The sequence below is a fragment of the Podarcis tiliguerta genome (genome assembly GCF_965153285.1).
Source record: "Podarcis tiliguerta genome assembly, chromosome: 4".
NCBI classification, from domain to species: Eukaryota; Metazoa; Chordata; class Lepidosauria; order Squamata; family Lacertidae; genus Podarcis; species Podarcis tiliguerta.
Window position 1 is genome coordinate 61,896,988 of NC_139537.1, and position 25,640 is coordinate 61,922,627.

General features: G+C 41.1%; 3 protein-coding genes across 12 annotated transcripts in view; 1 reads left to right on the forward strand and 2 right to left on the reverse strand.

Annotated features, from left to right (window-relative positions):
• MBTPS2 (membrane bound transcription factor peptidase, site 2) overlaps positions 1 to 11,860 on the reverse strand; it is a 39,752-nt gene extending 27,892 nt beyond the window's left edge. The window contains exons 1-2 of one of the 3 annotated variants that reach the window (XM_083439459.1): positions 11,428 to 11,860; positions 4,297 to 4,430 (exon numbers count right to left, since the gene is read on the reverse strand). In XM_083439459.1, the coding sequence (XP_083295585.1) occupies positions 4,297 to 4,395 (99 nt within the window). In that variant the 5' untranslated portion in view covers positions 4,396 to 4,430; positions 11,428 to 11,860. Of the gene's footprint in view, positions 1 to 4,296; positions 4,431 to 6,828; positions 7,697 to 11,427 lie in introns of those variants that run through there. The other 2 variants (XM_083439460.1, XM_083439464.1) reach the window with 2 other exon arrangements.
• SMPX (small muscle protein X-linked) lies at positions 82 to 25,276 on the forward strand. Of its 3 annotated transcripts, none has more exons than XM_083439500.1 (5): positions 82 to 277; positions 2,824 to 2,883; positions 7,709 to 7,792; positions 10,562 to 10,715; positions 24,720 to 25,276. In XM_083439500.1, the coding sequence occupies exons 2-4, from the start codon at positions 2,845 to 2,847 to the stop codon at positions 10,697 to 10,699; spliced, it is 261 nt and encodes an 86-aa protein (XP_083295626.1). In that variant the 5' UTR covers positions 82 to 277; positions 2,824 to 2,844; the 3' UTR covers positions 10,700 to 10,715; positions 24,720 to 25,276. The 3 variants fall into 3 exon arrangements, with proteins under 3 accessions (XP_083295626.1, XP_083295627.1, XP_083295628.1); XM_083439501.1 differs by having other exon boundaries at positions 99 to 306; XM_083439502.1 differs by lacking the exon at positions 82 to 277 and adding an exon at positions 946 to 1,297.
• The window catches only part of CNKSR2 (connector enhancer of kinase suppressor of Ras 2), a 262,387-nt gene continuing 250,028 nt past the window's right edge, over positions 13,282 to 25,640 (reverse strand). For all 6 annotated transcript variants that reach the window (XM_083439388.1, XM_083439384.1, XM_083439391.1 and 3 more), the window contains 4 exons: positions 21,396 to 21,561; positions 19,518 to 19,721; positions 16,200 to 16,458; positions 13,282 to 13,653 (listed from right to left, as the gene is read on the reverse strand). The gene's annotated coding sequence lies outside the window, so the exon portion shown is untranslated. The remainder of the gene's footprint in view (positions 13,654 to 16,199; positions 16,459 to 19,517; positions 19,722 to 21,395; positions 21,562 to 25,640) is intronic.

Here is a 25,640-nt window from a genome sequence, read left to right on the forward strand (position 1 = left end):
CCCGATTTTAGCCATGAGGGAATGAAGTTACAGGATGAATCCGACTCTATATTTAGGAAGAACAACTGTAAGCTATGACAGGAATTCTCTTTTACACTTGGCTTCTAAACTCAGCACTGCTCCAGCCCTAGAAGTGCTCTTGGTAGTTAGTACACAGGCACAAAGGGCTTCATCAATTCCAGCCACCTCTAAAGGATTCCAGGGAAGATCTCAGCTGATCGAAGAAGGTGCATCACTCAGCATCGAAAGGAGGTGTTTGCATCTACTCTCCCGACAGGTTGGAGTGTTTCTTATATAAATAACAAGGTACATAATAAAAGCTAATATGGGGAGGGGGTGCTGTTTGAAAAAGCGAAAGGTTTACTTGGGAAAACACTTTCATATATTGCTAGGAGATGAATGAATGAATGAACTGCGTTTTCTGTAAAGTTTAATCTCTGTAAACCAGATCAGTATGCTTACACAGGCTGCTATTACAAGTGCTTTATACCTCATTGGAAATTTAAGACAGTAAGAATGTTGATGCCACTTAGAATTATCTTAAGAATATCCCCTGTGTATATGCCAACACGGCCCCTATGGAAATGTGCTTCATACAGTTAGAAAAAAGGCACGTTTTCCTCCACCATTTCTTTATTGTTGTCTGCTTGAAATATTTTAATTTACCCGATGTTTGTTGATGCTGTTGCAAGTACCAGCAAAGTAATAACAGCAAAGTTAGAACAGTTATAAGATCACTGTATGAGATCATAAGGATTTGATAAGAATTGTCATAAGGCAAGTAGTTACAATGAGCTTGATGGGGTGCATCTGCATGGCGTGCAAGTAAAGTTTCAGCATGGACTTTTCTTCTGCTTTCAGTACATGCTGGGCTCCCAGCGGTGTAATTTCTATCTAGGTCTTCAACACAGCAGAGCTTTCTGTTTATAACACTTGTGCCAGTTTCATGCATACAGCAGGGAGTCAAAGGATGACATTCCTAGTTCCTCTTCAAATGGATCTAGGGTAGTGTTATGAAAGACGTAAATTATGGAAGTGCCTCAGGTAGATCAGCTCCTTTAAAGCAAACCGAAGAACTTGGACGGTGCAAACAGCTGCGTGTCCTTTGGCACCCTCTCTCAGGACTTATTTTTAGATCAGGCAGAGAAGATCACCACTTCTTTGAGTTTTATTCCTTCCTATCCCTTGCGCCTGTTCAGGAATCATAGGGACATTCGCACAATGAAGTGCTAAATAGTTCCAAAAAGAAACAATTGTGGCATTGCTTTCAACATGTGGTAGACTGATGCCATAAAAGGTAAGTTGTGAACTAAATGTTTGAATGCCTGAAAGATTTAGTAGTATCCAGGTTTTCAGCTAAAAATTGTATTTAAATATTGGATGTTTTAACACCAGTTAGCTGAATACTTAGGAAAGCATTGAGGAGCATAATTAGTTGAGTTTGATCACTCCCATTTTGTTGCATGGAAGTTAGGATAGGGGTAGAGGAGGAAGACTGGAGGCATTGCTCCTTGGTCCACAGCTGCCCTCAGGCTCTGTGTCACAAGGACTTGCCGGAAGGGAGTTATGCTTGCTGCTACTGTAGCCATACTGGGCCATGTTTCTTCCAGAGAGTTAGAGAAGAAAAAGAAACTATCCTGTGCCAGATCATCTGGATTTATGGGGTCCATGAAGTAGTGCAAGCCTCAGTAAGGTGCAGAGGGAGATACTTCAGTTCCTTTCTACAGCAACTCCCTCTGTGCCCTATAATTTCTTGTACTGACAGCACAATCCTATACATCAGGGGCAGGGAAACCATGGAAGACCCACAAATTATTGAGCTTCTTTAAAACAAACCCCAGAGTTGTTGAACTTGTGACAGCATTGGCTCCTGTACATGTGTAGTCAAATATAAAGTTGCTGCAGCCTACTGTTATATTTTGATTCCTGAATGTCTAATAGCCAGCAGTTGTACCAAAGGGGAAGGGGGAAGAGAGAGCGTAGCCCAATAAGGTTGTCTATTTTTACTCTCCAGCATTCTGTTGTCCTGATTTCTCTGGCAATAATGAGGTCAGCAGAAACGAGCAGGGAAGAAAGATTGTCTCTGCCAGAAGATCTCCACAAATCCATGAGGCACCTCTATAGGGGCTTTGCTCTGCCCTCACATTATTTTTGTTACTTTATTTTCATCCCAAAGTTAATATTCCATTTAAGAGCTTTACAAGCTTAAAGAACTGCTCCTGGGAAGCCACATGTAGGCAGTGTCATGTTTAGACAGAGAAGACAAACTGCAGTTTTAAATAGTCATTCATCTTTCCTCTCTCAACAACCCATAGTAACAGGCCTTCAAGTAGTTTGTTTATCACTTTCAGGCCGCAGTTGCCTTTTACTTTTGAGAAGATGCATTACCTTCGGTTTAAAGGAATTTATAATGCCTTTGCAAGTTTTATATGGGACAAATTAATTTTTTATCAACAAAAGCCAGGTTTTCAATATAAGCAATTCCTGACTGTGTAACTTGAAGCGAACATATTAATAAGTAGCTCTCCCATGAATATGTGCCGTTTGATGGAAAAGCTAACTTCTCATTTACTATTGTGATGGGAAAGCGATCTTGCTCTTTCTGCCCATGAAAAATTAACAAGGGAAGCTCAGGTGTTCTCACTCCTTTGCAGCAGTCTATGGTTGTATCTAAGTAACACTGAAACTAAGCCCGAAAGACAATCTGGACTGATGAATGAATACCTATCAAGAAGAAACATGGGCTAAATTGTAGTTTATCAAGCCATTGTTGCTCGTAAAAAAGTTTTGTTTTATTAGTAATCATACTTATTTTGCTTTCAGGGATAAATCTCTTCCTTTAAAATGTCAAAACAGCCAGCTTCGAATGTTAGAAGCATTCAGGTAAGAGATAATATTTTATGTTACTAGTAGTAAATAAGAAGTATTTTGATTGAAAACAAAACATCCGTTTGTTTGACGCTTCAGCGCTAACTAGGAATTATTTAAAACTTGCTTGTCATGCAAGTAAATGCATTTTGATCCCATCTTTTCCATGGTTTTACATATTCCATTATCAGCTGAATTATCTTAACTAGTTTTCCCGTGTGCTGTGCCAAGCACACACACACACACACAGTCACACACAAAACAACCTATAGCATTTTCCACGAGGCATGATAAAGAAGCTGGAGGGTTTTTTGTACATCATCTAAAAGCATTTGACTGCACAAACATCACATATATGCCTATGTTTGTGTGTTGCTTACTTCTAATTGTCCAGCAAAATTCACTTTCCATTACTGGCATCTTTTAAGCTAAGCCAAGATTATTTAAAAGAAAGGAAGAAAAGAATGTGACAAGTATAAAAAGCTGAAGTCCTATGCATACTTACAAGTAAACATGTTTAGAATTGCAAAGCACTGAATGCTGTATGGAAGGAAGGAAGTTAACTTGTGCCAGTTTAGATTCAATGGCATCAGTTTAGATTCACAGACATCTGTTTTCACCATCCGTCTCCCAATACTAATATTTATTGTGTGTGTGTATATATATATATATATATATAGAGAGAGAGAGAGAGAGAGAGAGAGAGAGTGTCTGTTGGACAACCAGATTCTCAGTATGCCTTCATTTGCTTACACTGGGTTGCATCTGGAGTATCCATTATGCTCCTAATAGGCCTACGTCCAAAAACAGGAAGGACCTGAGGTCCAGCAGAGGCTCTCACTGGAGGAAGGAAAGGAAGGTGACTTTTGCCAATTGCCTCTTTCCCCTGCAGACTTGTGCCACCTCCCACACTGCGTCCAAGCCGATGTTCTCAAGCTGAACAACCCTTTTAAGCGTTCACAGTTGTAGTCCGTGAGATGTACTCAATATATTAATGTGCTATCATGAATACAAATGTGTTGGTAAATACCTTGTATTGTTTTATCAAATAATATTAGCTTTTAGGGTTTGCAGAACTGCTATGGCTCTATCTGGATGATCATATATTGGCTCATTTAACCAAGATATGTACAAGCCTTTTATCGGCACACATAGCCTTATCCCTCCTCAGTTATTTAACCTGAAAGTCTCCAGTTAACTACAGTTTCTTGTTTGATTCTGGATTGTTCCAAACCACACAACCATAGTTTTCCAGTTCAGATGAATTAATGGAAGACCAGTGTTTGATGGCTACATGTCACAAGGGGGGTGGGGAATCAGCTGCATATAAAGCCCAAACATAACCATCCAAATTAGGCCAATGGTTGGGTTCAGGATAGTTGTAATGCAAAATCATGGTTTCTACTTACTATAGTTGAGAGCACATACCATAGTTTGAAGTTCCAGCCCTACATTTGGCAATCCATGGTTTATAGCAGAATGTCTGCATTTGTTTCTTAGGACTGTGAGGGAATTCCACAGATCCATGCTCAAAATCTCTTTTTCCTCCGTTGTCTGGTTGACTTTAAAAAAACAAAAACAATTTTTTTTTTTTTTTAAACAAATACAAATATAATATCCATTAAACACTTATATAGCAGTACGGCTAATGGTATTTGTTTTATCCATTTTCTCTGACTTTTATAATCCTATTTTACACAACTGTGTATATTAGCTGTACAAGGTTTGCACATCTACATGTGGAATAGTGAAAGATTTTTCTGTTCACAACCTTCTGAATTGCAGCCTATGAATTTGGTATCCAACAGTACTATCAGAGGCATGAAATTACTATAGCTGCAGCTTTTTATTGGTTCTGAAGACAGGAAATATTTGTTTCCTGGTAGTAAATAGATTTATATAGTATTAATTTTCTATCACAATGAGTTTTTAATGGTGGCTAGGCAAACAAAGACGGTATATATTGTGAAGATTTAAATGGGCAGGATGATTGCTTCTCTCTTGAAAGCAAGCAGAAAAATGTCTACCAATCTCTGGGGAAAATAACTTTTATTTATAGATTGTAGTACACAAGCATCAGTCAACGAAACAAAGGGAGCCTTTTCATTTTAATACACAAAGTCAAAAGCAATTATGCAGTAGAGCGTTACATTTATTTTAGCATTTTCAAATTGTTTCATCTGCACTGCATTCTATAAGCACAGGGAATCTACATTTTGATAAATGACAAGGCATTATTATGTAGTTTTAAATAAGCTCTAATAAACAATTCACTTAAATGCATTGAAACAAACAGTTTAAGTCCATTAAACATGGAGTTTATCTCAGTATTGTGAACTTAATGTAGTTTACAGCCTCCCTTACTTTCCATTAAAGGGAATTATCCACTAAGAATTCCCAATTAACCTTCTAGAGAAATATGAGTTTATTTTACCACAGTTACGCATAGAAAAAATATTTTCTTTTAAGCCATGTGCCTTGAAAGCAAAATTATATGTTACGTAAAGAGTGTGTGTGTGTGTGTGTGTGTGTGTGTGTGTATCACAGATCTCTTTAACTTTACAGCTAAATAGACAGTGCAATCCTATACATGCCTAGCCAGAAGTACGGTAAGTCCCACTGAGTTCAATGCATTCCTATGCATTCCTATGCGCCAAGGGTTGCTGACACAGCTAAGGAAGGGGTGCTGTGTCTACATGCCTGGCAGAGTTTGTGTGAGAAGTGGCTACACGCATCACTGGCATCAGTGCTATTTTTCTAGAAAAAGGTGCCGGAACTCACCGTGAATGCCACCCTTGTTCTCTTATAATGCCAATGGCACCCACCTGAAAGGTGGCAGAACTGACTTCTGGCAAATTCCGGCTGAAAAAAATGCCCTGACTGGCATGCACCCATTCCTCCACCACTCCCAGACATTTGGCCAAGAGTGAATGTGGCAAACAAAAAATTGCACTAAATTCTTTTATAGGAGCAAGTCCCATTGAACACAAAAGGTCTCACTTCCTTGAAGAGCTATTTGGTCTAAGTCAAGTTTAAATACTGTATAAAGAACCATAAGAAGGAAAAGCAGGGGCTCAAAGTTGCCCATCAGCAGTTGGCACCTGAACAGCAGACTGCTATGGTGATATGTATTGTACTGCAGATATATAAATTTGCATCTATAACTTTAAAATCAGCACAGGCAAATGCCATGCAAATTGGTGCTCTCTTCTGTCTGCTTCTGGGTGATACATTCCATCTTTTTTTGGTAACATATAAGTGGCCACCCTAAACTGAGTTGCTTCCATGTGAAACCTGGGGTTCGGTCCAGTTGCACTTCCACATGAATGAAGCCCAGTTGCAAGCCTTCTATTAGACCTATACAGCCCAGAGGACACTAACTGGAGCTTGCTAACAAAAGTGGACTTGCCCTCAGAAGGCTGCCTGAAAACAAAGAAATGCAAGCACATATTTTAATAGATGAGTTGGAAAATAGAGTATAGCAGGATGGCGGTGCTGTTTCACTGCTTGATGTGAAATGGGAATTCTGCCCTGCTGCTGCCACCTCTGGCACTTAGTTTTGGCGACATCTTGCTGGAAATCAGTGTGAACTCACTCGTGGAGGCAGCAGGGCAGGCAGTGGGTCCACGGGGGTACCATCTTGGAGGCTTCTGCTACCTGAAGCAGTGGCCTCACCCTGCCTAATGACTGCGCCAGTCCTGGAATACAGTAATACATTCTCTTACTGCTATTAGAAGTACCATGTATGGGGACCATTTCAATGGAATTTACAGCTGTATATTCCTGTTCCTGCTGCCTCAGAGGCTGCTGTGTCTGTGGAGATGGGCGCACCTCTGGTTCTGGTGATGTGCCCCCCTTCCCTGGCTCCCCTGAACTGTCAGCTGCCCCTGCAACATCCTCTGATGTCCTTATCAGGTGCAGCTTGACTCAGCACAGTGGCAACGTGATGGGGGGAAATACCTTCTGAGTTTCTGCATGTCAGGCAGCTTGTAAACACAAAGCCTATGGTGGAACGATAGCACCCAGCAGCCAGAAACCTTAATGGCTGCTTCGACAGTCACAGCTGAACTTGGATGGACAGTAAACCCACCTTCAGGGAAAATCAGAATTTGCCAACGTTACCAAAATAATCAAGGGGCAAAAGACACCACAGGGGACAAATGGCAGGCTGACGTGCGTATCTCTGGACTGATATGTACAGCAGTTCTCCAGGAAGAGCACATCTTACCATTTTGTACTGTGCAAAAAACTGTCCTTGTAAGCCTGCCACATCAAGTAGGGAGCTAGGAGGGCCTGCTGAGGGCCTGAAGGACCCTGCCCTTGCCTCTTTCCACCTGGCTTGGGGCGGGGCCTGACAGGCAGGACTGCAGCTGCTTTTAAATTGTTTTTAATTTTTATCTGCGTTGTTTTAAATGAGACCATCTTGGCTGTGAACCCTGGAAGACCTGCACCCTGCCTTGCTGGCCCTTTCCCATCTGGTCTGGGAGAGTGGAGTGCTGACTGACTCCAGCTACAAAAGCTGAAGCTGTTGAACAGATTCTTGGACTGGAGTATTGGTTACAGGGGGGAGGTTGAGAGAGCTGTTGCTGTTATTGATATTATTGTTGTATTTTTAGTTTCAGATCTTATGATTTACATGGAAATTGTTTCCATTTGCTTGTGTACTTTTTGATGTGTTTTATTTATTGTTTATGACTTCTGTTATGTTTGTAATTATGTAAATCTTGTCATGTTGTAAGCTGCCTTGAGCACTGTTTTAACTACGGAAAGGCGGCATACGAATAAAATGATGCTGCTGATGATATCCTGATGCTATACTGATATGAACTCTAACTTCCAGGCTAATATCAACATCCCAATGGGAGCCCTTTTACCTGGAGCAGGTCAGCCACCAAAAAGAAAAGAATTTACTGAAGCTGATGAGGTAAGAGCAATATATGTCTTCATCTGCTAGCCTAGTTCATTTCTCGTTATTTTAAGAAGCCATATAATGATCAGTCAGTATAAATCAGTTCTATTCAAGTACAATTAGTTAATACACACAACGGTTGGTGGTATTTTGGGGTCAGTGTATGGGTGCAACATAAATCTGGTTCCAAACTAAGGGTGGATATTGTGTTCCAAATGCAAGAAACAGAGATCCTGAGCAATCTGGAAACACCACTATAGTTAGATGGGTGTTGCATGATTGCATTTCCTAATGTTTGGCTTCTAAAAGCAACCGCAAGGAGTCCTACTTTGCAACAGGGCCACAGTGCATATGGGAGGCATGTCTAACTCCCCCACCCCGGATGAACCCTATACAAATATCTCCACAACTCCCACCATTCGGATAGTGGCTAGTAGCAGCCGCTTGCAGCTCAAGACTTTTCACCATTCATTGTATTGGGATGGTGTTAGTACTAGTATAGTAGTAATAGTATAATGGGGAGAGGAAGGGAGTAGAAAAAAAGGGCCTAGATCCTAAGTTTAGATATCGAAAGGAGCCTTATGAATTTCCAAAAATGGGTTATGTAATTTGAGTACTTGGAGGATACATGTGGGTTTCAGTGGGCTGAAATGTAGGCAGATATTTGGATATAGCTGGAAAATGAGTGAAAGGGCAAGAAGCAAGGAAACTGTGTAGGAGGTGTGAACATTTCAGATGAGAACACAGTCTGTTCATCTACAGATCTGCTAGCATGCAGTAATTTACCACAACCAGACAGCTAATTGACTCTATCAACCTGAAGCGAAATTCAATTTCAGATGCATGGGACTTACTGAAAGAAAATTTGAGATATGCAGCTATGCTTCATGAACTTCTGAAATTAAATAATAGTTTTATAAGGAACTTCTGGACTAGAAACTTTGCAGACTGTGGCACAGCCATCACACAGTCCATGGCTCTACTTTTCCAGCTGCAAAACAGAACCATATTTCAGTGAACAATTTTAAGCAGCTGCTTTGGTCTTAACTCACCAATTTGAGATCTACATAGTTAAAAGGGGGGCGTACATTTTAAAATAAAAATAAATAGGTCACCTAAATGTTATAATGCAGAATTATGTTGCCCATGCAGTTAGTTGTTTCTCTCAATCCAATCCTATGAAAACTTCGTATTGCAGGAGCAAAATTATTCCTCTTAAATCTGAAAAGATGCAAGGAGACAGGTTATTTTAGAACAGATATTGCTATGATTACTGTGATCTATTTGCAGCATCAGCTATGCTTAATTTTAGGTTCCATAAATGTGCCAGTAGCCCTAACACAAATTTATATTTCATATCATTTGAAGAAATAAATATCTGGAGAGGTCCACTTTCAAAATGTTATGCAATTAGAGCATATTTTAAATGGTTTTAAAATATTCACCACTCAATTTGCCTCTGTTCATTCCTGTGAGATGCTGTATGGATGAAGACCCACTAGTAACAATGAAAGGGGTATCTGCACAAAATATTATAAAGCTTATGATAAATAATCCTTCCTATCCCACAACTAAGAGAAGAGGGCCTTGAGTGCTCTTTTTCCAAACTTGTTTGTGGTCCTTTAAAAGTGCAATAAAGAAGCCAAGTCACAGAGCCACCTCAGAAGCTTGCCTTCTTGCTTCTCCAGTGGCAGTAGCAGGGGAGAGTGGGTGCCATGCCATGAGATTCTGCCGCCTGAGGCAGCTGCCTCAGTCTGACTCATAAGCAGGCTCTGGAGGAGAAGCATAACATGCTACATGAATAGGTGCCTAAACACTGAATGACCAGAAGCAATCAGTCAATGCCAGAGATTTAAAGTTCCACAGTGTTTCTATAGCTTCTCAAAAGTGATGTGGTTACCAGGTTAGGTAGATCATCTGGGAGATGTGGCAGAGCTATCCTTACAGTCTTCAGCAGGCTGTCAGATCTAGTATCTTCTGTGCACTTTAGTAGATCTGTCACATAATGGCTTAGTTCGCACGTAATGCCAAGGCAAATCATGGCTTGGCGCAGATGCAGGGCTTTTTTTCAGGACGCAGTTCCAGCGCCTCTCAAGTGGGCGCTGTTGCCATGATAAAAGAACAAGGGAGGTGTTCATGGTGAGTTCCGGCCCCTCTTTAGAAAAACAGCACTGTGCAGATGCATGAACATGTGGGTTACTGGAGAAGAGACCACACCCACTGCACTCCCCCCTCAGTCCTTATGCTGCAGCATTACCTAGAGCTAAAGCTGGGAGGTTTAAAAAAATATAATTTGTTGGTGTTATGTACTGAAGTTCTCTCCCTGGGCCAGCAGTGGGATACTGTAGATAGTTTTCACTCAGGTCCATATATGCAAATAAGGAATTGAAAGTGATATTCAGTGATTGGATAGTTACAGAAAGTTGTTACTGTTGCTTTGTAGTTGAGCTCTATATAAGCAGGTGGCTGAACCCTTCAGTTCTGTTCTGTTCTGGCCTGTGAATAAACAAGAGCTGTTTGAAGAATCGCTGTGTCATCTGATATGTTCACCCACAACTTAACAGTTGGCTTATAGTATGTGTGTGTATAACCATGGTTTAGCTTAGCATGGAGCGGATTTGCCTCAACCAGGGCTCCCAGTTTGTTTCATTCCAGACAAACTTTGAGCTTTAAGCCAAGAACAATCTTGGTTTGGCTTAGCAGTGCATGTGAACTGGGTCATTGTGAAAATGGAAACATCCCCCAGTGTATTAGTTTGAAGTAGCTGGGTTTTTTTGTCTGCAGAGCCTTCCAGCTTCTTCAGAAGAGGAAAAGAAAAAGGTGCTCCCAGGAGCCAAGAAATTACCTGGCCCAGCTGTAAACCTGTCAGAGATCCAGAATGTAAAGAGTGAGCTGAAATTTGTCCCAAGAGCTGAACAGTAGTAACAGGAATGAAAAGGTATGTCTTTTTTTTTTTTTTTACCTAAACTACAATGAAATATAGGGAACTTTGCTCTGGTTACAATTATCAGTATGGTGAGATGGAGTTGAGAACCTTGCATAAAAAGAAATATCATCTTGTGGCAATTACCCTTGATTGAAATATGCTTAAGAATCAGAGAAATTATTCCAAACTACAGTACTACATTTATCCTGTGAGTACTCCTTTTGGGGTCAGGTCACTGTAATGCTTTCCCAAAGTGCCCTCTTAATTCTGACCAAAAAAATATCCCTTGAATAGACCATTACTCCCATTTTGCAAATGAAGGAACCCAAGCCAAGAACTAAAGCTACTGGTGGCATTTTTATTGCTCTGTAAACTAAAGGCAAATTTTGGAAATCCAATCCTAATGCAGTAGCAGGTCACTTCTAAAATATTCAGAAGCTAATTTCTATACGACCTCAATTTGTTCATAAAAATGCACAGGCTATAGTACACTCAATTAGCACTGCAATTATTCTTCTATTATTCAAATTATAATACATGCAGAGAGGCAAAATGTAGGTGGAACAATTATGTTTTCACTTTAAAATTAGAAACAATAGGCTTTGATCAACCAAAAATAAGTTGTTAATTGGCGCAAAAACAGATAATGTCTTGTTTCCATATAGTCTGCATGTGAAGTACAGCTTTTAAAAACCCATCTCAGGAAGAAGAGGAGCACACATACAGAATAACGGGGCTCTCACATAGAGGCATCTACAATGTGCAGGATGGTGGCTCCACCTTCATGTTGTATAAGAGCACTAGAGACAAAAAACATACACTACAAATAAATGGCTGTTTACCTAAATAGACAAATGCCGATAGCTCTGTCCCTACCCTTCCCCTCTTTTCTATCTCGTAGAATACAGCCCATACTCCAGTCCAGGCAAACAGCCATAGCATAAAGACTGAACCTTTATTACCCAGAATATCACTGTGAGATAGTACCCAATGCACCCATTCAAAATTGGGTAGCCTGGGTAAAGCATTAAAAAATGCCCCCCCTTCTCATTTGTAACAGGGGAGGATAAAAACCTTTTGCTTCAGCTCATTGAACCAGCTTGGATTTGCTTGTTATGGTTTCTGCCTTACCTTTTCTTATTTTGGTCAATGGCCCGTTCTTTGTGTTTGTGGGAGGGAAGTTATTGGTTTGTCTTTTTTTCCTTGTTTTATTATGTCTTTTGTGTTCTCATCTTGCATTTTATTCTGTGAATCACCCTGTGATCTTCAGATGATCTTCAGATTTAATAAATAACACAGCTGAGGTTCCTACCACTCTTGCTTCTCACATGGAGAGGTTCATTTAAGGTGCCTTGTAGATGACAAGCCAGAGCTTAGATTCACAGCTCCTGTAAGGTTACCTCAGGATCATGCACCATGGATGTGAGGCTCCTATTGCTACAATTAAAGGATCAATCTTTCCTTGGCTTTGTTTTGGGGGGAAACTTGACGGGGAGGAAAGCACAATGTACAGGATGTAATGTAAAGGAGAACATAATTAGAGACTGCTGGCTGAGAATATTATACAGAACAGCTAATTCTCTGTACATGGGCATTGTGCGATCTGTTTGAACCACAAAAATTGTGCTCAAGGTATTATGGCAACAGGCACTACCAAGAAAAGGTAATAATAAATAATGCAAATAATTAACCTTACAAATTGCACACACTTTCCAGCACAGAGAGTCTTCCAAATACCTTCATGAAAGACAAGGGCTAATTGTTCCTAAGGACGTGGAGCACACCTCTTCCCCTATTAATGCCTTAGTTAGGTTTGATAGAGCTGCATAAATTGTAGCCAATTAAGCTGACAAAGTGATCTTGAATATCACAGCTCCAACCCGGTAATCAAGCTAATTTATTTCTCACACACTTTTGTCTTCCATCACTCCCTTTTGTAATTTTTCCTCATGTCACTTGATAGGAGGCTACCTAATTATGGTGTTCACAGTCCTGTGCTCAAGAGCAGGCTAAGTTATTACTTCAGTATAGTGCTTTTAAAATCTTTATATTTTGAGTATGTTTTCACTTCAGCTTTTTTTGCTGGAGTGATTGCCTTTCATGCGTTGTGTAATTGTAATCCCTCTGTTGTTGCCCATGAGACCACAAAACTCCCCTGAGGGTCTGAGAGACTTCACCTTCCATAGCCTGGGCTGTAGCCATAGGCCTGGACATGTCTATCTACACTTCAGCCGTCATTATATATATATATATAAGCAAGGCCTTGTTTTTCATTCCAGAGTTAGATCTGCTGATCTATATATCATGTGTTGTCCAACCATTTACCCACTAGAACATTCACATTTTTACAGCAGTGTGTTCAACATCATGGTTGTTGTTGTTATTATCATCACAATTTATTTCCCGCCTTTCACCCTAGGGTACCAGGGTAGGTTATAACTATTAAAGCACAACATTAATATTAAAAGCAGAGCTTTTTTCAGCTGGAACTCAGTTCCAGCACCTCTCAGGTGGGCGCCATTCTAAGAGAATGAGGGTGAGTTCCGGCATCTCTTTTTCTAGAAAAATAGCACAGATATTACACCATATTTTTTTATTTAAAAAAACACAGTTTAAAATGACTTATTTAGCACTGCAAAGTCAATTGGACTTATTCCAGTAAATCAGGGGCAGGCAACTTCCATCCTTTCAGAACAATCTTAGTCTGTCAGTGGGGTGATACCAGCTGATGGGTAGAGAAGAATGGTTTTGCCATGCTGGGTGCTGCTTTGTCAGAAAGCAGGACTGAACCCTGGAGAGTAGAGAGTTTAATCCTGCTTCAGCAGCACCTTTCCCTGCAAGGAATGCTCTGGAGAAGCAGACACCTGCAAGGAGCAGGATTAAACCATCTGCTCACCAGCTAGTGAGCGGAGAGTTCATCCAGCTGAATGCTGCTTCGCCAGAGCATTGCCTACAGAAAAACAAACAAACCCAAAATAGAGCTGTTAGGGCGTATCCCCTAGCAGTATTGAAATCAGAATGCCAGTGCAGGTTAATGCAGCTACTTACACATCACCAAGACATTTAATCCCCATGGCAACCCTGTGAGGTAGGTTAGGCCGAGAGGCAGTGACTGGCTCAAGGTCACCCTTCAAAGTGGGGATTTGAACCTTGTTATCATATACAGTGGTACCTCAGGTTAAGTATTTAATTCGTTCTGGAGGTCTGTTCTTAACCTGAAACTGTTCTTAACCTGAAACACCACTTTCGCTAATGGGGCCTCCTGCTGCCGCCTTGCCACCGGAGCACGATTTCTGTTCTCATCCTGAAGGAAAGTGCTTAACCCGAGGTACTATTTCTGGGTTAGCAGAGTCTGTAACCTGAAGCGTATGTAACCCAAGGTACCACTGTATTCTGGTCCAGCACCATAGTCGCTAGGTAAAAAGGTAAAAGGTAAAGGACCCCTGGCGGGTAAATCCAGTCAAAGGTGACTATGGAGTTGCGGCGCTCATCTCACTTCAGGCCGAGGGAGCCGGTGTTTGTCCACAGACAGCTTTCTGGATCATATAGCTAGCATGACTAAACTGCTTTTGGTGCAACAGAACACCATGATGGAAACCAGAGTGCACAGAAACACCGTTTACGTTCCCACCACAGCAGTACCTATTTATCTACTTGCACTGGTGTGCTTTCAAACTGCTAGGTTGGCAGGAGCTGTGACAGAGCAATTGGAGCTCACCCCGTCATGGGGGTTCAAACCACTGACCTTCTGATCAGCAAGCCCAAGACCACAGTGCCACCTGCGTCCACCACACTGGCACCAGTATGCCTTTGCCAGTCGTCATTGTCAGACATTGATGGCTAAAACTGAAGTTAACAATTCAGGCCTGGAAAGAGTTGAACTCCTAATTTCTTTCGAGTAGGGTGGGGAGGGAATGTTAACCTTTCTTTGGCTTTGAAAAGGCCTGTTTATTCCCTCAGTAATATGTAAAAGCAGGCCTGCAGCTCTGAGTTGTGTTTGTTCTTTATGCCATTTGCTGCCTAAGAGGAAGCTTCGTTCCAAATTGCTATTATGCCAAGCTCGGCCATACGAAACAAACAATAATAATGTAAGTGCACTTAGGAGGAAAAGCTCTTGCTTCTTCTTCAGACAAACAGACCAGGGAGAGAGTGGCTTGCCTACATCTGCACTTTGTAATAGCTGCAACCCTGGCTCCAAAAGTGCTCAGTGAGAATGAGCTTTCTCCTCCCCCCCCCCCCCGTACAAACATAAAAGGGTGAAAACAGCAACCCCAACAGCAATGGAACTCCAGCTTGTCAGGGGAAAGGAATATATAGGAACTGACATGATTTCAGCCCTCATAGGCAAGAGGTTGCTCCTTCAGAATCAAAGGAAATACTACCCACATGGATGCAAGTATAAGCAATGGAATGAGTGGCTTGGATTCTGAGAACCAGGAGTGGAAGCTGGTGGAAGGGGGCTTCCTTGTAGTCCCTTCTTTCCACGGCAACCCTGAGAAACCTCTTCATAATAATAATAATAAATAATTTTTTTATTTATACCCCGCCCTTCCCAGTTCAGAAACCCAGGCTCAGGGCGGCTAACAACAAATTTAAAACACTTAATTGTAATACAACATAAAAGCAGCATAAAAGACAGTATAAAAACATGAATAACAATAAAATTCAAAGTTCAAAAATCAATTTGAGGGAAATCCAGCCAATAAACATTAGATAGTCACCAGGGCTAGCTGGCTAAATTAGACCTACTTGGGCCAGCGAGGAGGCCAGGGGAGAATTAGCTGTGGGGTCCCAGAGCAGGTAATCTTCATAAAAAGGGGGGAGGGGAAAAAGAAGGGAAATAAAAGATCAGGCTGAGTTCAAATTAAAGGCCAGGCAGAATAGCTCTGTCTTACAGGCCCGGCGGAAGGAGGTTAAATCCTGCAGGGCCCTAGTCTCATGGGACAGAGCATTCCACCAGGTCAGAGCCATCACTGAAAAGGATAGTCTGACTTCCTTAGGCCCCGGGACCTCTAAACTATGGTTATTCATGGACTTAAGGTCCTCTGTGGCGCATACTAGGAGAGGCGGTCCCTTAAATACGAGGGCCCTAAACATGGGCACCCAACACTCTTCAGAGGGTTGGGTGCCCATGTAGTGTGTGGCGGGGTTGCAGTGGGAAGAAATCCTAGAGAGCTGCTGAGGTTGATAGAGCAAAGGAACTGACTTGGCATCAGGCAGATTCTTATGTTCTTCTGAAAACTGCACACGTATTAATTCAAACTAGTATTGCATCTATAATAGCTGGAGAAACTGTCCTGATCCATTGTATGGGTCAAAATCACGAGTCATCACATGGGCTATTTCAGCTGAGTCATATTTGCTGAGAGCCTTGCATGGCTTTTTTCAAAACATGTATCCAAATCAGACACCTAGTCCCAGAAATGGTATCCTTTCATACTGTGTAGCTGCTGGTGCACACACATTTAGACCCTTTTATATTCATTGAAAGCATACCTGCAGCATGAATTCCTCGTGGAATTGCCTCTCCTTCAAGGCATTTGAGCTTGAGCTAGTGGCTAAGATACACTGGAAGCATCGTTGTGGTTTCTTTCCTTCACCCAGAGTGTTTCCACGCTGTCTGATTGTCAGGTGGAATTGAATCACATACCGGCAAATTCAGGTTGCACAGTTATAGTTGGTTTTGAGGTCTTGCACAACCAACCTACTTCCCCCAGGGAACATGCAGTTGAATGTGTGGAATAACGGAATATCCCTGCAAACAGATCAGAATAAATTCTCATTTAAATAGCCAACTTCATCTAATTTCCCTGCAAACAAATCAGCACTAATGATCAGTAAACCCACCCTGGAAATGTTTCTTTAAGCACAGCTGAATTCAGCAGCAGAAGTTGCTCTGATCTGCAGGACTTGTTGGTTCCTCAAGGAGGCACTCAAGATCTAATTATTAAATATAGTATAAAAAGCTTCCTTGCGGTTGGTTTTACTGAGCCATGCATGGCCAGAACCTTTAGATGTCACTTTCGCTTGGACCTTTTTATTCAAAGTTTGTCGTTTTTAGTTCTATTTAGCCACGACAGCCTTAATGCATCTCTCTTCATCTCTGCCTCCTTCTAGGAACCTCATTTGGAGAAATGAATCTAGTCATTTTCTCATTTAAGTATCAAAGCTATGGAAACTGTTCAGCTCTGTTCATAATTTGGTCTTCTGGGTTTCCCTGACAACCAGAAACATATTTCCTTCCTGCCCCCCCCCCTTTCCTTTTTACTAATAATGTAAATTCACAATATGTTCTTATCTCTTATTCAACAGCAGGAGAGTAACACTGCTTTTCTTGGCTATTTCTTGTTCTGAGAATAGTTTGGGATTTGGGGCAGATACAAAAAACAAAACAAAAACCATAGTGTCTAAGTTAAATAACCCTTCTCGTTGAATAGCACCATTCTGTCAGTTGCTGAAAGCTGAAGGTGCCTCATCAGAAAGTTACTCCTTTGCAGCTGAACTATGAGGGATCACAGCTCTGCCCTTCGTGTATGGAGACCTTATTCAAAATCTCAACTATAAACATAACTGCTTATCCTAATATTAAATTGCAATGGTGCAAAGGAATAGTATGTGTCTAGCTCACCCTTAGGATTTTTTTAATCCTTCGCAGCATGTGAGTGGAATACAATTTTCTCTCATTAAAAAAAAAAAATCCAGATTACACTTTAAAAAAATCACTTTGTGGACTCTCACAGGGGACTTGAAAATACTTTCTGGAGCTTGCCTGATCCTCCCTGTTTAATACGCTCTGTCATTTCTGCACCTTCTGATATTGCAACTCTTATTCTACAGCCAAAGATGGAGGGACCCTGAGGTCAATCCATCATTAAATAAAACTTCCAGGAAAATATAATCACCTGCCAGCAACCCAAGAGCTGCCATGTCCAGTGTTTGTTTGATATTACATATAACATAATCAGCACCGGGAGACCATCCAATCGGAGGCTCACGTCATGATACATACACTTTACTTCATTCTGAAGTGACATAGGTTAGGGCTGACATATTTACCAGCACTTCTCAGAGAGTAATCGGCACCGTGAATTTGAAGTCACTGAATTGTTTATCTCTCACTGATAACCTACAAGCCAGCACAATTCTATGTGTGTTTACTCAGAAGGAAGCTCCATCATTCAATGGGGCTTACTCCCAGAAAACTGGGCAGTGTTAGTAACATTCAAACCATTTCTGAGTTCCTGTTTTCTGGGATGCTAGAAATGTTTCTCTCTCTCTCTCTCTCTCTCTCTGTCTCTCTCTCTGTGTGTGTGTGTGTCTGTGTCTGTGTCAGCATTGAGCTACATCCTTTCATTGGCTCCTTGAAAGTGTCCCTATTTTTATATAGCCTGTAAGAGCTGGACTATTCATTATGGTCACCCTTGAAATTATCATCACTGTAACAAATTTTCAGTGCACTCAGCTAAAACATTTAGCATCATTCTCAATATGAAGTGGGGACATGACATAACATAGCGAGTTTACTCACATCTTCCACTGATCACCAATGTTAGTATCAATAGGGAAGATTATCTTCCATTCCAATGAGCTAAAACAGAATCTCTTCAAACCATTTCTGAGTTCCTGTTTTCTGGGATGCTAGAAATGTTTCTCTCTCTCTCTCTCTCTGTGTGTGTGTGTGTGTGTGTGTGTGTGTGTCTGTGTCAGCATTGAGCTACATCCTTTCATTGGCTCCTTGAAAGTGTCCCTATTTTTATATGGGCTGTTCATTATGGTCACCCTTGAAATTATCATCTCTCTCTCTCTCTCTCTCTCTCTCTCTCTCTCTCTCACACACACACACACACACACACACACACATTCTCAAAGTGGTCTCTCAGTTTCATCTATTATGGCGACACCTTTACACCGGCAGCATTTGAAGAGCACCTCCAGCTCTACAATTCTATGAATCTATGCTAGCTTTAAAGAACTATGGTCCAAGATTTAGGATTAGTTGATGGAAATTAATATGTAGAACCTGTCCAGTTACACCATGGCCCGAACCAGTAGCATTTGCATGAACAAAACGATGTCCAGTTAGATCAACAATGTAAATGGAAAAATGGCCTTGAAGTTTTAATTGATGTCACTATCAAAGTAACTGTTACCAAAGTTTGCAGTAGGTAGATTTCTTCTGCATGGGGTTGGAATAGATTACATTGAGGTCTCTTCCCAACCCTATGATTCCAAGAGAGAATAAGAGCTGAAGCTGAAAAAGAGGACTTTCACATCACATTTTGCAATTTATTCTCTTCCCGCTTTCCTCTCCCCCCTCCCCCCTTTTTCTTTTTTACTGCAATGTAGGGCAGTTTTGCTGCAGCAACAGGAGAGGGAAATGCCTTTGCCTTTTCGGCATTGGTCTACATACTTCTGTTACTTAGCAACAGCAGGGACCAAAAAGAAAGCCAAAGGATTCATAATTGCAAGTGCTTGCTGGAGGCTGAGAAAATGGAACAAGCCTGACACTCTTCATGTTGCATTTCTGCCAGCTGGAGACCAGAGTGTCCATACTTACACAGCCTCGTTAAAAGTTGCCTATAGAATTAGACGTTTAAAAACTACTGATGGCTGTTAATCAATCAGGAAAGACTGAGCCTCATCCTGCCAAATGTTCATTTCTCTATTTCCCCCCTTGTAAGCACTTAACTGTGGCTTTAAAAATACACCTATCAAGTATCGCTGCATAACTTTTGATTTGCAGCAGTGCCTCTTGTTTTCTCATTCTGACTGCGGTTGCTGACGGTATTAATTTACTCAGGAAGGTGGTCTCACCTGGTGCTGCTGGCTGAAAAGAATTTCACTTTGCCTTCCCACAAAGGAAAACATTCCTTGCCAGCTAAACAGCTGTGGTTGCAGAGTCGTGCATAGGTCCTGCTGAAATCAAAATGTATATGGAAAGTAATGGTGGTAAGGATGCAAGCTCACATTAGATGGATTCTGAGTGGAGTCCAGGAAGCTCCTTTCTAGGGATAGGGCCTGAAAGAGATACACAGTTTTATGAACTTTTTTCTGCTTTCATTCATAATGCAAACATTTGGCACCAGTTCTATCTGCAGCCTACAAAGCTTCATGAACTTTTGTGTTTCATCTATATAGGATTGCTTTGTTCATTTCTCTTCTTCAAAAGCTTCATTTGTCTGCTTTAGTGTTCTAAGAACGAAATATTTCTCAGTGTCTAAAGAAAGTCATTCCTTCCACATTTCTTCTATTAAACCTCTCCCCCCCCCCCCCATTCACTGACATGGGCCAAATAACAGATTCATTTGGAAGTTAATGGCATGCACTATGCAAACAAGTGCATGCATCTTGCCCATAACCCACAGGGTGAGATTCAGAGGGATTTTTAACAGTATAATTCAGCAATGCCTCATCACTTTGCCTTTTCCCAAACAGTATAAAGGGCAACAGAACTTTAAAAAAATAAAAATAATGGGGCATGTATACTAACTGGGACAGTGGTGAGTAATGTATCTATAAATGGGTTCAGCCGAGGAGTAAACATCACATGGTCTCTGGCTTAGATTCTTGTTGAGTGGGAAACATTTCATGCATCTTTGGGCATACAGCACACAATTGCTTGTTCTCCGCTGGAAATATTTAAAGAACCTTAGCCTAACCCCAGTCATGTAATTGCATGTAAAGGCCGTGAGTGAGGTCGCAAGGACAAAGCGCTTGAAAGTGGCATACTAAGCACCGCTAATACAACGTCCACCATCTCCCTTTGCGTGTATGAATCTTAAGTCAGTGTTTAATTACATGACAGACACAGCCAGCCAAGACATCTAGCCTGCAAGTAATCTACCCCTTTGCTTGAGATTCCCAGCACTGATGATTTCATTCTACGTGGCTTCTCAAATGAGGTGCAGCAGATGGAAGTTTCAAATCGGCATTATTTTTTTAAAGAGAACATTAAACTCCAATGCATATGCTTTTCTTTTAAGAAAAGCAGATTTCAGCAATAACTGGAGAATACTGCCCTGTTATTGTTTTTAAATTGCCACTGACAAATTAATATACGGTACTTGAGCTCAGTTGGTTAGAGCATGGTTCAATCCCCATATGGCTCGAACAGCCGCATATTGCTGCACTGCAGAGGGTTGGACTAGATGCTCCTCAAGGTCCCTCCCAACGCTACAATTCTGTGATATCTATGTTTCAGAAGAGTCAGACTTCCTTAAAAGGATATGGCATTGTGTATTTCTGGGGGAACATTGCCAGGACCACATGCTGCATTGGCTGCATGTGCTAGTTCTCTGCGTGGAACTGGCTTGCACAGCCAAACTGAGCAGGACTTACCCTGAGCAAGAGTTAAACCCTGCAACATTGGCTGTGTGCACCAGTTTCTTCCATGGAGCCAGCGCCCACAGCCAACACATAATCGAACCCTCAGCTGATGTCACCCACCCATCAAAGTGATGTCATTTGATTGACAGGTGAGTGGGGTTTTGAGGACATGGCCTCATGGGCAAATTAGGAACCCTCCAGCAGACAGTGGAAATGACTCAAATATTGGACAATGAAAATGACTCAAATATTGCTGTGAGTAAGGCTGCTGCCTTGACATGGGATGCTAACAAGACACAAGGCATAGCAACCAAGCAAAGATAATACAGTATAATAAAACATATGTAATATAGAAAACGTACATACACATGTGACATATATCTCAGACCATGAGGCTAGATTCACAGACTTTCCTGTATTCCTTTTTCTGGTTCAGTTTTGAGGCTCTGGATTGATATAATTACGTACAAAACCCTGACCCAGAATCAGGTCGTCTATGAATGATTTAGCACCGGGTTCCCTACGAACAATACTGTAATGGAAAAATGAGAAAAACTTTTGTTATGTCAAAGTGCATTTTGGGGCATCAGTTTGCTGGTATGCTGTTATGTATTAATGAAATAATAAAAGGAAGCCCTCAGATATTTATCAAGATGATATCAAGACAGTACTGTTTGATGCTGCCATTTGTTAATGGTGATGGAGTCTCATACCTAGAACTTAACTAGTGGAAATTTAAAAGTGGCCCACTTTCTCTTCCAAAGGGAAGAGAATATAGATAGTTCTACATTTACTTAGTATAGAAATAATTCAGCATAATGATCTGCTTTCTAGATTCTTTGACCAATAGACTGCAACCTATTTGCACTTCGATCCTATTCATAAAGTACAGTATTACCTCGGGTTATGAATGCTGAGGGTTGAGCTTTCTTGGGTTGCGGACCACGCCGAACCCAGAAGTACCAGAACGGGTTACATCCGGGTTTCGGGACTTGCGCATGCACAGAAACACAAAATGACGCCATGCACAGAAGCGCCAAACCGAATCACACGCTGCGGGTTGCGAACGCGCCTCCCCCACAGATAACATTCACAACCCGAGGTATGACTGTAATTACCATTGAACTCAATAGGATGAGTAGATCGTGATAGGATTGCACTCTTAAGCCTATTAAACAACACAAAATGCTTATTAATAGATGCACCCTATGCTGTTTATATTTTATATATAGCACACTCTACACTCTGCGCTGGCAACTTTTCGCATTAATTGTTATCAAAATAGTTTACTGGCTCTTTGGGGCGCATGATGTTCTTAACAGTAAGACTACAGTATTGAGCTAATAGGCACTGTGCACTTAAAACTGAGGACAAGCTCTTGCCGGTTTCAGTGTCATTTCATCCACCCACAGTTGCAAAGCTCACTCTTTAGGAGAGGAACAGCGAAGGAACATTTCCAAACGAAACTGCAGGGAGAATTTGTGTAGGCAGAGTGTAATTACTCAGATTGGAATGCAAGTACACTTGTGTACTCAGAATATCTCGAGCAAAACTTTAGAAGTTTCATATGTTCTTTTGCCTTCCTTATCAACAGCAGCTTTCAGCCATAATATTTTTATTTTTTTTAGAGTAGATGTTCTTAGGTGTTTTAATTGGTTTGTTGTTTGTGCATTTGCCATCCTGGGCTCCTTTTGAGAGGAAGGGAAGGATATAAATTGAATATCACAATCATATATATATATATAAAGCATAATTAAGGCCAGCTCTACTGTTGGAGAGAGTGAGCCAGCTGCCTCAACTGACAGGTGCTGGTTGGTGAGGAGTGGCAATAAAATGTTGGGGGGACAGTGATGTGTGTGTCACATGAGCTCATATAGGGCCCCTAAGCTAAACTCTGGTGTATTGTAGGATTTTGTCTCTCCACCATTGTTGTAATAAGATCCAACTGTCATGGAATGGGTGAGTGTCATCTTTTCTTTGCCGCCTCAGGTAGCAAACGTGGTATCAGACTAGGACCACAGAGACCCAGGTTCAATTTGCGATACAGCCGTGAAGTTAGTTTTGGTGATCTTGGGCCAGTTTACCTTTGTCAGCTTAACCTATCTCTCAAGATGTTAATAGTGGTAGGGTGAGAACTGTATGTCCCCCTACCCTCGAACTCCTTGGAGCATAGTTAGGACAAAAATAATCACTGAAGGTAGTATGTCTGATCCACCATACATCTGGGAATGTGCCAGAAACAGCTCCCAATCCCTGAATGTTCTGAGCAGACATTTTCAGAACTTCCTTTGCATTTCTTGCTAATTGGGCCAATGAGACCTATAGCCCAATCAGAAACAGGCTACTTTAAATTCATATGGGGAGTTCTGTAAATTGTGACCCAATGCATTCTCCAGCCATGTATCGTGATCGTCTGGGGATTCCACAAGCTGTCCCAGCCAATAAGCATAAAAGGAGGCTTATCAAGTCCCTGAAGGATCACCCTATGTGTGGGGTGGATTACATTTAATTTTGTGGATCACAGAGCTGGAATACAGCAAATTTTCTCCAGCCTTTGAGTACAGTTGGAACGAAGGATGGTCCCAACAGATATAAAACGTTGTCAAAAGTTAGTGAAAGAGATGCATAAATCAGAAGAAATGTTGGGTTGACAAATAATTTTTCCTTTGGATGGATGGTGCAAGTTGATAATGCATAAGGAAGAGCAGAGATTTTTATAGGACTTGTTAGTATATGCCCCTGCTTTTGCTGATACACTGGATCATTATATTGCGAACAATTTGTTATTGAAATGTCCCCTCTCACTTTCTCTTTTCATTTTTAGTATAAACTTGATAAAATATTCACCTGTGCACAAACAGCAGCTAAAACTGATTTTCTAAAAGGTTTCAGATACTATCTGAGAAGAGGGGAAAATATCTGAAAGAAGAAGAGTGTGGATAAGCCAGGGACAGGGTAGTTAGAGACAGTATGCCTCTGGGTAGGAGTTTATGGACACCACAGGAGACAGATGTTGCCCTTTGTCCTGTTTCTAAGTCTTCCCATAGGCATCTGGTTGGCCACTATGAAAACAGGATGCTGGACCAGATGGGCCACGGGCCTAATCCAGCAAAGCTTTTAGTATGGTCTCATGGTCCAGCTCCCCACCCATGTCTCCCTTTGATGCGAAAATTAGAGACAGCTTTAAAAATGAACAGGGCTGGCATGTGAATAAACATATCTGCCTCCCCTGCTACCCCACCACCCACCATGTCTAGCTAAGTCCGCACAATATCATAGCAAACAATCCAATGAAAGCATAAAGCAAAATGACTCAGTGGGGTTTTGGTCTACAAGTCTCATTGGCCCCAATCCAGGGATGGGCAAGCACAATAAATGTGACTAGTAACACATTAAGAAACACACAAAAAAACCCCCCACTATGTGCATTTCTCATCCATATTGAGAAATGGGTGGGTATGGTCTTGTGGGACTGTACCAACATACAAGATGGGTTACCCATCTTTAATAGCACCCTCTTTCAGTACAAGGCTGATCTGTAGACTTTCTTCCCCCACATAGCAGGAGCTTGTGAAGGTTTTATGTGACTCATGATGTTTGTCTCTATGCATAAGAATATATTGCCCTTTAGAATTCCCATGTATTTCCTCCAAAAATGCAAATGAATCTCGTTTGGATTTTATTTTGCAGGTCTGCCAAGACGCATATGGAGAAGCTAAATTGATTGTAATGAAGAAAGTTCACTGCGATAGTTTATATATTTATATGATGATTGTGAGCATCCTAAATACAAGAAACGTCATAGGAATATTTGCACATTTATGGACTTTCTTGTTATTGGTTTTGATTACCGTAAAGCATATGGATTATATTAGCCGCACCAAAGCATATGTGTACATATACATGAAGTGAATTTGATCATACAATTAGAGATAAATGTAGTATTATTTTAAAAGTAGAATTGAAATAAAACATTTTTTCAGAAAACAAGCATTCATTTCATTCACTTTTCTGAATATGCTCAAAAGAGCATGGTAATAAATATCATAGATATGCCGAGTATATGCATATAAAGGTTAACATTCCATATACAATGTGTGCGCTACAGAAGAAGCACTTTTTGGTCCTATAAATGCCAATAGGAAAGCTAAATACACAGTTAAATTTTCTCATGGAAACCAGTGGCCCTTAAATATTGCTAACTTTATTGTGCCCAATAAACATTTTATTTTCCTTAACACCCAAAAGCAGTGTCTAGAATTATTTAACATGGATAACATTTTGCTGCTTAAATAAAAAAATCTAATGGCAAAATTGATGAAATACTATACGATGAAATTAATTGCCTGTGTTTTGAATGCATAAAATATCCATAACCTCAGGTAATGAGCCCACAAGAAGGAGCCGCTTCTGCGGCAGATCAGGGACCCCAGGTTCCCCAGCATCCACATTCAAATGTGCACCTAAATACCAATGTCATCTAGCCCAATTTTCTATGCTATTTTATGCATCAGGGGATCAGCTTTCAGACTTGAAGTGACAGTAAATAACTAAGAGTATTGGAAATTCCATGGCTAAATGGTGGAGACTTGCACACACTAGTTTAATCCC

What these genes read in the sequence shown, in the direction of transcription:
- SMPX (XM_083439500.1), top strand. Translation starts at nt 2,845, where the DNA reads ATGTCAAAACAGCCAGCTTCGAATGTTAGAAGCATTCAG. An exon ending in CGAATGTTAGAAGCATTCAG is followed by an intron (nt 2,884 to 7,708) that starts GTAAGAGATAAT and finishes TCTAACTTCCAG; the next exon opens with GCTAATATCAACATCCCAAT. An exon ending in AATTTACTGAAGCTGATGAG is followed by an intron (nt 7,793 to 10,561) that starts GTAAGAGCAATA and finishes TTTTGTCTGCAG; the next exon opens with AGCCTTCCAGCTTCTTCAGA.